Consider the following 13566-nt stretch of genomic DNA (forward strand, 5'->3'; position numbering starts at 1 on the left):
AGGAAAGGTAAGTTTTAATACCTATCTCTAAATATCTAGTAGAGGTCAATCTTCATAGTCATACCTATCTCTAAGTGTTGCTTGGGCGCACTCCCCTAAACCACTATACTTTCACGACCCAATTCCCACACTGACACCGTGCCATTGAAGTTTTTCCCTGTTACTGACTTGGCGGCCGCCATGTTGGCCTTGTACGCGTCACATCCTGTGTCTCCTTCTGTGAGATGAGCATGCACAAAATTGAGTACTCCCCCATGACCTCTTGCGGCACACAAACAATTCAAGGTGTCACAGTAAGTTTTAAAACTTTATTTCAATTTATACCTTCACAGTTTTTATCTGAAATCATACCTCATAAAATAAACTAAATTTCTAAGAAGTATCTCTTGCTTGTAATTTTTTAATCACAATTTTTTTTAGTCCGCAGTTGAATTAATTTAATTAATAGATTAATAGATGAGTAGATTGATCACCTACCCAGTGAAATCTAAAAGTGTTATGTCCAAACTAAGCTCAAGATATGCTAAGGAACTCTTGCGTTGCTATAGCAACCCGTAGCGATCATTTCTATTGGCACTGGAGCATGAAGGGGAGGAGAACATGAGGTCAACGATGACGATGCCTTGTACCACCTGACCTGATCAGCATTGCTTGCATGGGGAAAGTAAAGCGATCTTGTGCATATGCATATGGCTTGCAGAATTTCTACTGCGCATGTGCGAGCCCCGATAGAGTTGTTTTTGATAGCGAGAGGGATGTCTTTTGTATTACATGTCAAAAATAAATGGAAAGCCAATACCTTGTCTGCTACAAACGGGTGAATCCCAAGCTTTATTCCATGGTGCTCACAACCCTTCAATGTTCAAACGTTTCGGGACCGCATGGCCCTTCCTCAGTGACGTTTGAACATTGAAGCGTTGTGAGCACCATGGAATAAAGTTTGGGATTCACCCGTTTGTAGCAGACAAGGTATTGGCTTTCCATTTATTTTTGACTATTTCACTGGCGAGTGGCTAGGCCAGAGCCTCTACCCAATTCCCCTATCTGGACTTTAATGAGTATTTTGTATTACATGCACTTAGTAAATTTTTTTACTACGATCTTGGAATATAGCTAAAGGGAAAGACATATAGAGGCACGATTCTTGTAAGTTGTGCTCCACTTTGGGGCCAATATACAACTTTATTTGTTTTTTACCTTTCCTTCTCCTTTATGCAAAAGCTTAAATGTTTTTTGTTTGTTACTAGGAGATGTTTAGTACTCCTTTAAACAGCTGCCCCAGATCATATAAAAGCTCCTTTCCACAGAGACAGTACACCCAAAATTAGATGAATGTTGTCAATGAGATGTGATGCATTACAGAATCATATGCTGGAAAGGGACTATCCTGTGTCTTTACTAGAAAAGGAAAAACATAACAAGTCCTTATAGATATAGTAAGGATATAGTAAGAAAGTAAGGTCTACTACCAATACGTTATTCATTTATCACTGCTGTTGCAAGCATTTAAGAGGAGCTATTTATTTAAGAAATTGTGGTTATAGGGAACATTTCTTAGATTATGTGACGCTAGTACTGATCACAGGAGAGAAGCAACTGTTTCGTAGTTACCATTTATCCCCAAACACAACTGCATGGGTAACTGTTACTGTCGCTAGGGAAGTTTATCACTTCATTAGTTCTAACAAAACGAGCAGTCACCCTTATCATTGTTCTGGCCAAACACAAACAACCAACCCTCTGTCTTGCTCCCTTCTCTATTGAGAGCACTTAATATTAACCAGTGTATGTGACTAAGCTCTGCACTATGCACCCAGCAACAACATCTATTGTCATTGAAATAGGTTTTTCAGTTTGCATGTGAACTGATTTAGCCCAGGACAAATATCAGCTCTGATACAAGCCATTCAGTATCCAAGTTTCGTGAATTTTAGGCGGTAAGAAATCCAGTGCAGCAGAGGGAAGGCTTCTGTAAGTGTGAGAAAGGAAGTAACTGCTCTGTGTTTAGACAGCGTTTGACAGTTTTGTGGATTTGAGAAGTTTAGATTAAGATAGACACAAATGTTACCTGCTTTATAGAGTCAGGGGTCAGAATACCAAGTTTGAGGGGTTTCTTACAATTTATGGGACCTCAGGGCAAGGTTAGAACGTACATCAAGTGCTAGAAATTCAGCACGTTGCACCTAATCAAACTCTATGAACACTGGAATATAATTGGTATACCATAGGAAGATGGACACAGTGGAGCAAGATAGCAGCACTTGGGGAAGATGGAAACAGTTAACCAGATGGACAAAATAGGCAAGATGGACAAAGTAGGGCAAAATGGTGACAGTAAGGAAAGCAGGCAACAGCATATCAAGATGGCCACAATAAAACAAGATTATGACAGTAGGGACAAGATGGAGATAGTAGAACAACATGGAGACAGTAGGACAAGATGGTGACAATAGGACAAGATGGTGACAGTTGAGCAACATGGAGACAGTAGGGCAAGATGGTGACAGTAGGGCAAATGGTGACATTAGAGCAACATGGACAATGGAGCAAGATCGTCTAAAATGAGTTAGTGACAGAAGGCAAGATGGGGACAGTAGGGCAAGATAGTAGGATAACTTGTTGGCAGTAGAGTGAGACGTGTTAAATGGGAGAAGGCTAAAAGCAGGACATGTTTGAAAGGATTGTGACATTTGGACAAGATTGCAACTGTAGGACAAGATGGCCACAGTAGAGCAAGATTACAACAAAATTTCAACTACTATAAATTAGTCAGTGGTTCCTAATATTGTTCTATTGCATTTGGTATGAACAGGATAGCACAGAACGGCTTTTATGGCTTGCCATGAACAAAATAAATTATAGAGACTCAATTCAGTTGAAGAGTTATTATTGGGGTACAGAAATATGATGCCTGGACATATCTTGGGGCAAAAAGGCATACTTACCAAAACTAAGGCTGAAGCTATATACAGTATATTCAATGTATTTAATGGATGTAGTTTATCTCCCACTGTATATGAAGGCCTAACATATGCATATATACTTTTTGACGAAACATTGTAGTGTTTTTATATATTGATTCTACATAAAATATTTTTTTTCCCATATACCACCTGTGTTTTTGATTTAATACTTATTGAGTGTGCGAAACTATTGCAATTCTAAAGTATCTCTCTCCCCAAACTATAATTTATAGTTTCTAGGATCATTTAAATACTTCTAAGCAGTGGTCTATTAAAAAAAATGTAGGTACAAACAATTTTTGGGACAGAGAGACATTTATGGGTGTAACAAAATAACGGGGAAGACATATAAAGTGGAGCCTTTCCCGTCTATCCGAAAATAGTCTCCCCCCCAGCGACATCCCACAACTATAGGGCAACTCTACAGGTTCGCAGTTCCCATGTCAGTACAGCACCAGTTCAATGCAACACAGCCTACGCGTTTCGTGCCAACACCAACAGCACTTCTTAAACTCTGAAGAAGTGCCATTGGTATTGGCACAAAGCGCATAGGCTGTGTTGTCATTGCCACCTTTTCGCACTATTTGTCACAATAAAGCCAAATATTTGATGAAGAGTTAATCGTCTCTGAAATCCGACAGAGCGCCCATGTGTTGAACTGAATTGGTGCTGTAGAGACATTTATGGGTGTCCCAATAAATTTGTCACTATTAGTCATAAAGGGCCCTTAATCTCAGATCAAATAAGGTCCAAAAAGGCCAAAAAGTGACGTTTGGTTTCAGTTGTAACAGTTGTTATATGGACTCTGTACAATTATCTGGTACCTCCAGGCAGGGGCATTTCTGCCATGAGGAAAGGTGAGAACCTTCCCCCACAAGTTATCAGGGGTGGCAAACAGCCGCTCCTGGAATCTTTAAGAGCTTAATTTTCGGTAATTAAACCAGAAATTCGGCTAGCTATGTGCCCCCCCTGGACCCTCACCGATTACATTTAGGTTAGTGTGGGTGGCTAGGGATTGGCGGCATCACGAACACCACCTTAGGCGGCTTTAACACAAGAATTGCCCCTGCCTCCAGGAGCCCTGTGATGCTGCAAATTCCCTCTATGTCATATATGTCCTAGATACATATATTTCTGGGGATTTAGCATATGGGGTACTGTAGATATCAGGGCCGGCTTCTTAATTATATGCCAATATCTGGGTGAAGACATGCTACATTACTTCCTCCAATCACAGCAAAAGCAAAGACTTACCCTAGGTGCGGCTAACAATGGGGTTCACTTACTGTGGGGCAGCATAATGGACAATAAGTATTAGTAGTTGAGGTCTGTGATGCCACAGTTCACCCTTGGAAGCATGAAACTCCCACGTTGATATGTATTCATTGAATGCATTGGTATTTGAAGATAATTTCCATGGAATATTTGGAAATATTTTATGCCCTCACACTTACCATGTTTGTGCCACACCTACTATATATATATTCCATACTTAACATGTGCAGCATGTTTAATGCTTATGGGTGTAATTGTGCTATTGCTTATAGAAAGGGAACAAGCACTGAGCTTTTTAGCCCTAGTCAGTGAAAAACTTCTATGCTGCAGTTGGTGCGTACAAGCAACAGGGACAGTTCCAGAAAAAAAAAAATGGAAAGAGAAAGACCATGTCTGTAACCTAGTTCTTTTGTTCTGTCCTGTGCTTCCCTCTTCCCCATATTCCATTTTTTCTTTTGTATTTCCCTCCTTGTTTCCCTCTCTCCTCCTTCAAGCTTACTGCCCCAGGAAAGGGAGGGGGTGGTTCCATTGTCCTTGGATACAGTTGTGTTGTGCTGAGTGGATTGTGTTACAAATAGGGAATGGTTTTTGTTATGGAGACGGGGTGGGGGGGCAGGGGGAGGGGAGTGACAGCTGTACAGCCACAGGCCCCCCTCCTCTCCCTCCTCCCCCTGGTTACTAAGGACTCTCTGACTCCTATATAATGGGGCACAGTGAATGCTGATGAGATCAGAACTCCAATATCCGAGCACATAACTTATCGGAAACAGGAGACTATCAGTCAACAAAATGGTGAGTGTGGGACTGGGACTCTCTGCTACTTGGGGTAATTACTGTCCTCTGTGTACCTGTCTCTCACTGCTCATTTGTGCCATCTCTACTCTCTATACATTATTGTCAGAATGCCAGATAGTGCTGTCTATTCCTGCACAAATACTCTTTAATTATGCTCCTGACTGTAAGATTATATCTTTCTGCCAGTGAACTTCAACATTAAACATTTTCTGTAATGTGCCAGTGTGTGCCACTGTTTGCCAATGTATACCACTGTACACCTCTCTTTGTCTGTGCCATATGGTCTTTTGTTCTTACAATTCAATATTTCTCTATGCCATAATCTGGCTGCATGGGGTACCCTGGCCTATACTATATTTGTTTCAGGGCCAATCTGTGTTATTAATCTTTGTGCCCCTTGTGCCAGCCTGCTTTATTGATCTCCATACCTGCAGTGCCAGTGTTGTAGCGATTTTCCTTAACGTTTTTCACATTGATTGACAATTTGTCAATGTATGATTTCCCATAACAGAGGGAGTGCATCTCAGTCCATGTTGGGCAGGCAGGAGTGCAGATTGGCAATGCATGCTGGGAGCTGTATTGCCTGGAACATGGGATCCAACCAGATGGTCAGATGCCCAGCGACAAAACCATTGGTGGAGGGGATGATTCCTTCAACACCTTCTTCAGCGAGACAGGAGCTGGAAAGCATGTCCCCCGCGCTGTGTTTGTGGACCTGGAGCCAACTGTGATCGGTGAGTGTGTAAATCATCTTGGTCTGTGATGGGATTGTAGGCACTATACTCATACTTGGGAGGGAGATAAAGTTCTATTTTATGAAGCAATGAATTAACATATAATTTGGTTTATTCTAATATTGAGGTTAGATTTTATTATATATCACAAATACTTTATACTTTGTTCTCTATGGAACTCCTATGTGAGACAGCGCTAATCAGTTTTTTTGCCCTACAGATGAGGTTCGCACAGGTACCTACCGTCAGCTTTTCCACCCTGAGCAACTCATCACAGGCAAAGAAGATGCAGCCAATAACTACGCCCGAGGACATTACACCATCGGCAAGGAGATAATTGACCTGGTGCTGGACAGAATCCGCAAGCTGGTAAGTAAATTACATTCTTTTGAAAAGTGGGCTGAGGATCTCAATTCATTTCCAGCAGAAACAAGTTTATTTAGCTTAGAATGTTGTCCCCCTACTATCCTTTCCTTCAGGCCTGCTTTCAGTAGGGCTAATCTACTTTGCTTCTTCTTATCTTCTTATCTCTCACTCCACATTCATTTCTTCTTTGTTTCATTCAATCTTTTCCTTTAGCTTCTTTCAGTCTCTTACTATTGCCTCTGGCCCTGAGCTTCTTGTAACAAGGCCTTTGTCAACTTTGATCTATTTCACCATCCACTTCATCTGCCTCTTTATCTTCTCTTGTGACCCCAATTAATTCCTATTACTTTATCGTCTGACCCAAACAACATCACTTTTTAATTGCTCCCTTTTATCCCAGTCCCTCTTTATGCTCCATTGTCCACTGTACTTCTCATCTCATTGATAGATTCCACTTTTTAATCTGCTGCATTCTCTATATTATTTTTTCTACTCCTCTCATCTGTCTAGCTACATACCTGTCTACCCTCCTTTCTCTTATGATGTCTTCTAACTTATTGTAGTCACATCTACTGATCTATTCTTCTGCCTCTTTTGTCCTAAAAGTCCCTTCCTTCATTTTGCTCCACTCTCTCACATACCTCTACTTTCAGTGTGTAAACTTCCCCTAATACATTCTGCCCTGCACTTCAGTTTGCCATTCTGCTTTTGCATTTTTCATTATTTCGACATCAAGTTCATTTACTCTACATCTTTCTCATCCTCTTCCTTGTTATTCAAAGGTTTCCTTTAGCCTTCCTTCTTGTGCTTCAGTATGTTCACACATTCACCTCCTTTACTGCACTGTTGGCCACTATATTTTACTTTATATACCTACAGGACAAAGTTTCACATACATATATCCAGTAGTCTCAGATTCCTCCATTGTGTCTTATGATGTTGTGTGCTCTTAGGAGAGATGCCTGACTGGTTTTGTGCCTAATTTTTTTTGTTTCTTTCCTATAACAAGGCTGACCAGTGCACTGGACTTCAGGGCTTCCTTATCTTCCACAGCTTTGGGGGTGGCACTGGCTCTGGATTCACCTCACTGCTGATGGAACGTCTCTCTGTTGACTATGGCAAGAAGTCCAAGCTGGAATTCTCCATCTATCCAGCACCTCAAATCTCCACAGCTGTGGTGGAACCCTACAACGCTATCCTCACCACCCACACAACCCTGGAACATTCTGACTGTGCCTTCATGGTGGATAATGAAGCCATTTATGATATCTGCAGAAGGAACCTGGACATTGAACGTCCAACCTACACAAATTTGAACCGTCTGATTGGCCAGATTGTGTCTTCTATCACAGCTTCCCTCAGATTTGATGGAGCTCTGAATGTGGACCTGACTGAGTTTCAAACCAACTTGGTTCCCTACCCCCGTATCCATTTCCCTCTGGCCACCTATGCCCCTGTTATCTCTGCAGAGAAAGCTTATCATGAGCAGCTCTCTGTTTCTGAGATCACAAATGCTTGCTTTGAGCCAGCCAATCAGATGGTGAAATGTGACCCCCGTCATGGTAAATACATGGCTTGTTGCCTGCTATACCGTGGTGATGTTGTGCCCAAAGATGTCAATGCTGCTATTGCCACAATTAAGACCAAGCGCACCATCCAGTTTGTGGACTGGTGCCCAACTGGTTTCAAGGTTGGTATCAACTACCAGCCACCAACTGTGGTTCCTGGTGGGGATCTGGCCAAGGTACAGCGTGCTGTGTGCATGTTGAGCAACACCACCGCCATTGCTGAGGCCTGGGCTCGTCTGGATCACAAGTTTGACCTTATGTATGCCAAGCGTGCCTTTGTGCATTGGTATGTAGGGGAAGGGATGGAGGAAGGGGAGTTCTCCGAGGCCCGTGAAGATATGGCTGCTCTGGAGAAGGATTATGAAGAGGTTGGCACTGACAGTGTGGAGGGAGAGGGAGAAGAAGAGGGAGAAGAATATTAAATAATAAATCAAAAGCTTCACAATAATACCTGCAGATTTTGTTTGAAATAATAATTTTGAATAAATACGTTTTTATCTTGTACATTCTGTTATGGATCTTGGTTTATTTTATTTTTGCCTAATTTTTTGCCAGTTAGAAATTCTAAATGGAAAACTGCTTTGGGACATACCATTCTCCACTTACTGTAGGATAGAGAAGACTAGTTTTATGGTTAGGGGTTGCCTAGACTTAAAGTCTTTTAGAATTTAAATTTGGCACTATGGTTTGGGGGTCTGAGATACTTTTTGGCCTTTTAAAACTATAAAAGCCATTTAAAATTATTAAAGGGAAAATTGAATACAAGGGACAAAGCTTGCACAACTTCTAGTAACCAAACATGGTACTTGTTTGAGGCTCAGTAAGGATGAGATTTGGGTTGTGCTGGGTTTTTGGACCTATAGCTGAAGTACTCATACAAAAATATTTTCCTTTATCTGTAAACGTGTGTCAACAAATGATGTGTAGTTGGTATAGGGGGATACAGTATGTAGGGGTATATTGTCCAATTCAGTTACTCTGGAAGTACTAGGAGCCTTTCCTAATTAGTATACGTACTGACGAGTCCCCAGCTTATACATACCTATTTGCCTTAGTGACACTATACAGTGAGCCTACTTTTACTTTCATTGACTTCTTTGTGATTTTAATCCCTGTGGGAAGGCCCCAATCAGGCTAAACCTTAATGGCATTTTACTCCATTAGTCTGCCTATTTTGGTCTCATATTTGTCACTATTCTGTTACTCTGTGATCCCCATTTCGCTTCTCTCTGTCTGTATCTTGCTTCTCTCTGGCTGCTCTCTGTATCCAGTCACTTCTACCCTATAAATTTCACCTTGTCACTATATGTACATATTCTTTCTCTATATTTTGCCCTTAGTTACCAGACTGAGACCCGTGTCATATTCCCTTCAGCACTGTGGAAGTTAAATCACGAGAGGATTTGGGTCTCCATATATATATATATATATATATATATATATATATATATATATATATATATATATATATATATATATATATATATATATATATAGTAAAGAATGGACCCGCACTCCAATGTTCTTAGTGAAAAAAATGATGTGTTTTATTCACAATGCATATCCAACGTTTCGGTCCATGCTGGGACCTTTCTCAAGGATCCCAGCGAGGACCGAAACGTTGGATATGCATTGTGAATAAAACACATCATTTTTTTCACTAAGAACATTGGAGTGCGGGTCCATTCTTTACTACATATGCAAAAAACTTGACCAACGCACCCATCATCTAAAAAATCCGGTAAGAGTGCGCTCACCACAATTATATATATATTTGTTTCTAAAGCAAATGATTCTGTAGCTCACACAAAAATGTAAAAAATGGTTCACTTTTTTTGTCATTTCTATAGGACAAGAAGCCTATGAGCTTATATTGTGAATGGTTCATTACTACTGTTTTATCTATGGTAGTCAAAACAGGCAATATGTATAGTATAGCCTCTGGGAAGGCGCTGTGGCTTTGGGATAGCAGGTAAATAGAGAGGTATATGTTAGCAATGGCGTACATTCTGTATACTGCACCTGGCACCCCCACAAAACCAATATTCAAAGGGGCCCAGTGTCCAATGCAACTATTTGCTTCCTGCCTGCCAGGCCTGGACTGACAATCTGTGGATTCTGGCAAATGTCAGAGGGGCTGCTGTAAGATGCCATAGACAGTCACTATTTATTGGGCAAGTGGGGGCTGTTTGTGCCTCTGTGCATTTTAAATGCCAGTGCCTATTTTAAATCCCAGTCAAGACCTGCTGCCCACTCTTGTCTCCCCTCTTGTCCCTAGCACACTCACTCTCATGAAGGATAGCACCTGGGAAGGAGGGAATTCTCTGCAGCTACGGTATAGGGAAAACAGACCCTGTGGCTTATACTATAGTTATGTAACAGATCAGTACGGATACTAACTTCTAGGAAGGGACTGTGATTGTGGGATAGCAGGTATAGTAGGAAAGAGATGGTGCCTATAGTAGTAGTGGGGATACTAGCCCCATGGGAAGGGATTATGGCTGTAGGATAGAAGGTAAAGTAGAAAGAAATGGTACCTATAGTAGCAGTGGGATAATAGTCTCTGGGAAGGGACTGTGACTGTGGGATAGCAGGTATAGTAGAGAGAGATGGTGCCTATAGTAGCAGTGGGGATAATAGCCGCTAGGAATGGACTGTGGCTGAGGGATAACTGGTATGGTGGGGGAGATGGTGCTTATAGTAAAGTGGGGGTAATTGCCCCTGGGAAGGGACTGTGGCTGTGGGATAGCAGTTATAGTAGGGAGAGATGTTGCCTGTAGTAGCAGTGGGATAATAGTCTCTGGGAAGGGAGTGTGACTGTGGGATAGCAGGTATAGTAGGGAAAGATGGTGCCTATACTAGCAGTGGGGTAATAGTCTCTGGGAAGGGACTGTGGCTTTGGGATAGCAGGTATAATAGAGAGAGATTGTGCCTATAGTAGCAGTTAGTGATGGGTGAATAAATTCGCCAGGGTCGAATTCGCAGTGAAACTGCCGCGAAAATCTGCTGGGTTGAAAAAAAATACCAGGTGGGTCTGTATCTGTGGGGCCCACTGGGTTTTTTTGCAGTGTCCTGCTGGGCCAGTCTGACCTTGACAACACATATGCAGTACATCCAAACAAGGGCTTATAATATAAAGGGTGAACTTAGTCCTGCTACTGTTGTTGCACTGCATTTCCCAGGATTCTGCATGGTGCTAAATGACCATGTAAAGTTTTTGTTATTTCTATTGAAAGTAAATATTTTAAGCAGCTTTTTCACTGGGTAAAACATGCCAAGTCTGAGAGATGATGCTGCATTGGGAAAACCAACCAATCTAAGATTTGGTCACTTTGGTTTGTTTTCATTAGACAAAGCTTAGACTTGTTTACCTCAGCACAACAAGCAGACAACTCTAAGCACATATTAAAGGGGAACTATCATGACAATGAATATGTAATAAAAGCTTCATCATACTGAAATAAGAAACTTTAAATATTCGCAATTGTTTCTGAAATAATCAAATATAATGGATCTAACGGTCAATGATTATCTGACACCTAACTTCTGCATGAAGACAGAATGTGAGATGAATAGTGAAGATAGTACATAATTATTAATTGATTGTATTTAGAAAGTTTCTTATTTCAGTATGCTGAAGCTTTTATTACATATTCATTCTTGTGATAGTTCCCCTTTGAGGAAGGGAGATCGGTAAATGCAGACACACAGATACTGTAAATACGTTAGACAGGTTTTTTCACTACAGTATCTTATTTTATTGGTTTGTATTATATTTCTGCCCCCCATCTTAATATTTTGTCCCTCATCTAAATTCTTCTTCTTGTTCCCTCCTTCCCTCAGGTGCTTCCCTCTTCCCCATATGCCCTCTTTTCTTCTGAGTGGATTTTGTTACATACAGGGATTGGTTGTGTTATGGAGACGGGGGGGGGAGACAACAACATGGTGAGTGTGGGACTTACAGTCTGGTCTGTAGCTCCTGGAGCTACCATCTGTTCTGTGTGCACCTGTACCTCAGACTCTGCATAGATTTGCACATTATAGTTAGTGCTACCTTTGTATGTACATATACATTACTGCCACTTGGCACAGTGGCTGTGTCTTCTCTACGCCTTTACCCACTGCCATCCCTGTGTCCTACAGCAAGCCTATTATATCTTCTGTGTGCTACCACCCACTGACAGTCTGGTGCATGAAATGTGTTATACCAGTATGTACCCCTTCTATTTAGTGCCATTAATTATGTTTACCAGTATTGTACTGCCAGTCTGTGCTATATTTGCATTGTGCCTATATACCACTACCAATCTGTGTGCTAGCATCATACTGCCAGGATGTGACTTTTTTTCTATGGGCATTCTAATGCCAGTCTGTGCTTTGCCTCCATAACTCTCGCACTACTAACCTGTGCCATCTATTTATTGCACTTTTGTGTTGCTGACAGTTTGCTGTTCCTTACTGTGCTTTACTGTACTGTATCAGCCGGGAGAAAAGTAGGGAGGATCCAGCCTGTCTTTAGAACTGGCAGTCTGTAGGTGATGCTCTCTGTTATTCTAATATAAATTGTATACACACATCAGACCAGTGTTACATTGTATCTTTCTTGGATGTTCTCTTCAAAATACCAACACTTGCTAATACTATTTCTACACACTACTCTGCTTTTGGTTAATGTTGTAATTGCACACACTTCCAATACCTCTGATATATTATAACTCTCTGACCCCAGAGAGATTAACCCCTAGCACATTCCCTGTCTGTATATAGATGTGTGTATTAACAGGGCCATTAAATCCTTACATGGTTCATGTATCTCTTGGGGCCAATTCAACACTTACTGTAGCTAATAAATCCCCCTCCTACATTCCCCTGCTGTGAAAGGTCAGGGAGCACCTGTGTATCTTTATCTGGATTTATTTACACAAGAAATAATTTACAAATGCAGTGGCTGATTTATATGCACCATCTTCAGCAGCAGGAGAGAATTCCACTCCAGGGTCCCCCCTCACAGCTCTAGGCAGACACATAACAATACAAGCTGAATTTGCACTGCAAGGCTGCACAGAAACCAGCCCAGTCTACAGCATGTATCTACTGTAAATCAAATGTTAATATCAAATCCATTTTTCTGGTTTAAAAGTGGTGACATAGTTACATGTGGCCATCCAATGCAGCTCCCAGCATCCCTTTGCTGTCTGGAGATGTTTGGGAGTTGTAGTTCATACCTCAGCTGTGCATGGGGGAATAATGGAACTAGCACTAGTTCCACTGACTGGTTTCAGTTATTTTCTTTGGTGCAAAATGATTTTGTTTTGTTGTTACCCAATGCAAATATTACTCATTCAGTTCAGTTCCTCTATGCCCTCTCACTGTACCAGCCAAGCCGGTAAAAAAATGGCCAGATGGCAACCCTAACAGGTACCTACTGCCAGCTTTTCCACCCTGAGCAACTCATCACAGGCAAAGGAAGATGCAGCCAATAACTACTCCCGGGGTCATTACACCATTGGCAAGAAGATCATTGACCTGGTGCTGGACAGAATCCACAAGCTGGTAAATTCCCTAAATCTACCAGAATTTTCTAACACGTTCTCACTTTTATAGCCGCAATTTAGCATAAACTGCCCTTATTATCTGCAATAGAGAATAGATATTGTACTCCCTATGTATTATAAGGAATAATACATACACCCTATATTATATTGGATATTAGAAGTCACTAAGGGGTGCTAAGATCTGCCGTAGTTCTGCAAAAGATGTTCATGAAGTCACTACTACAAATGTCACAGTATTAAGTGTGGATAAAGCTGGTACATTTATTCCAGACAAGTTTATATGCATATGTGTCAGTGTCAGTACTGCTTC

The 13566-nt window shown here is 41.3% G+C and overlaps 1 protein-coding gene across 1 annotated transcript; it reads left to right on the forward strand.

Annotated features, from left to right (window-relative positions):
- The first annotated feature begins 4880 nt into the window (after positions 1–4880).
- Positions 4881–8205, forward strand: tuba1cl.2.S (tubulin alpha 1c like, gene 2 S homeolog). Its single transcript, XM_018238729.2, has 4 exons — positions 4881–5030; positions 5545–5767; positions 5988–6136; positions 7143–8205. Exons 1-4 carry the CDS (start codon positions 5028–5030, stop codon positions 8121–8123), a joined length of 1356 nt encoding a protein of 451 aa, XP_018094218.1. The 5' UTR covers positions 4881–5027; the 3' UTR covers positions 8124–8205.
- Positions 8206–13566: the final 5361 nt, after the last annotated feature.

The sequence above is a fragment of the Xenopus laevis genome, chromosome 9_10S, assembly GCF_017654675.1.
Source record: "Xenopus laevis strain J_2021 chromosome 9_10S, Xenopus_laevis_v10.1, whole genome shotgun sequence".
In the NCBI taxonomy this organism is placed as follows: Eukaryota; Metazoa; Chordata; class Amphibia; order Anura; family Pipidae; genus Xenopus; species Xenopus laevis.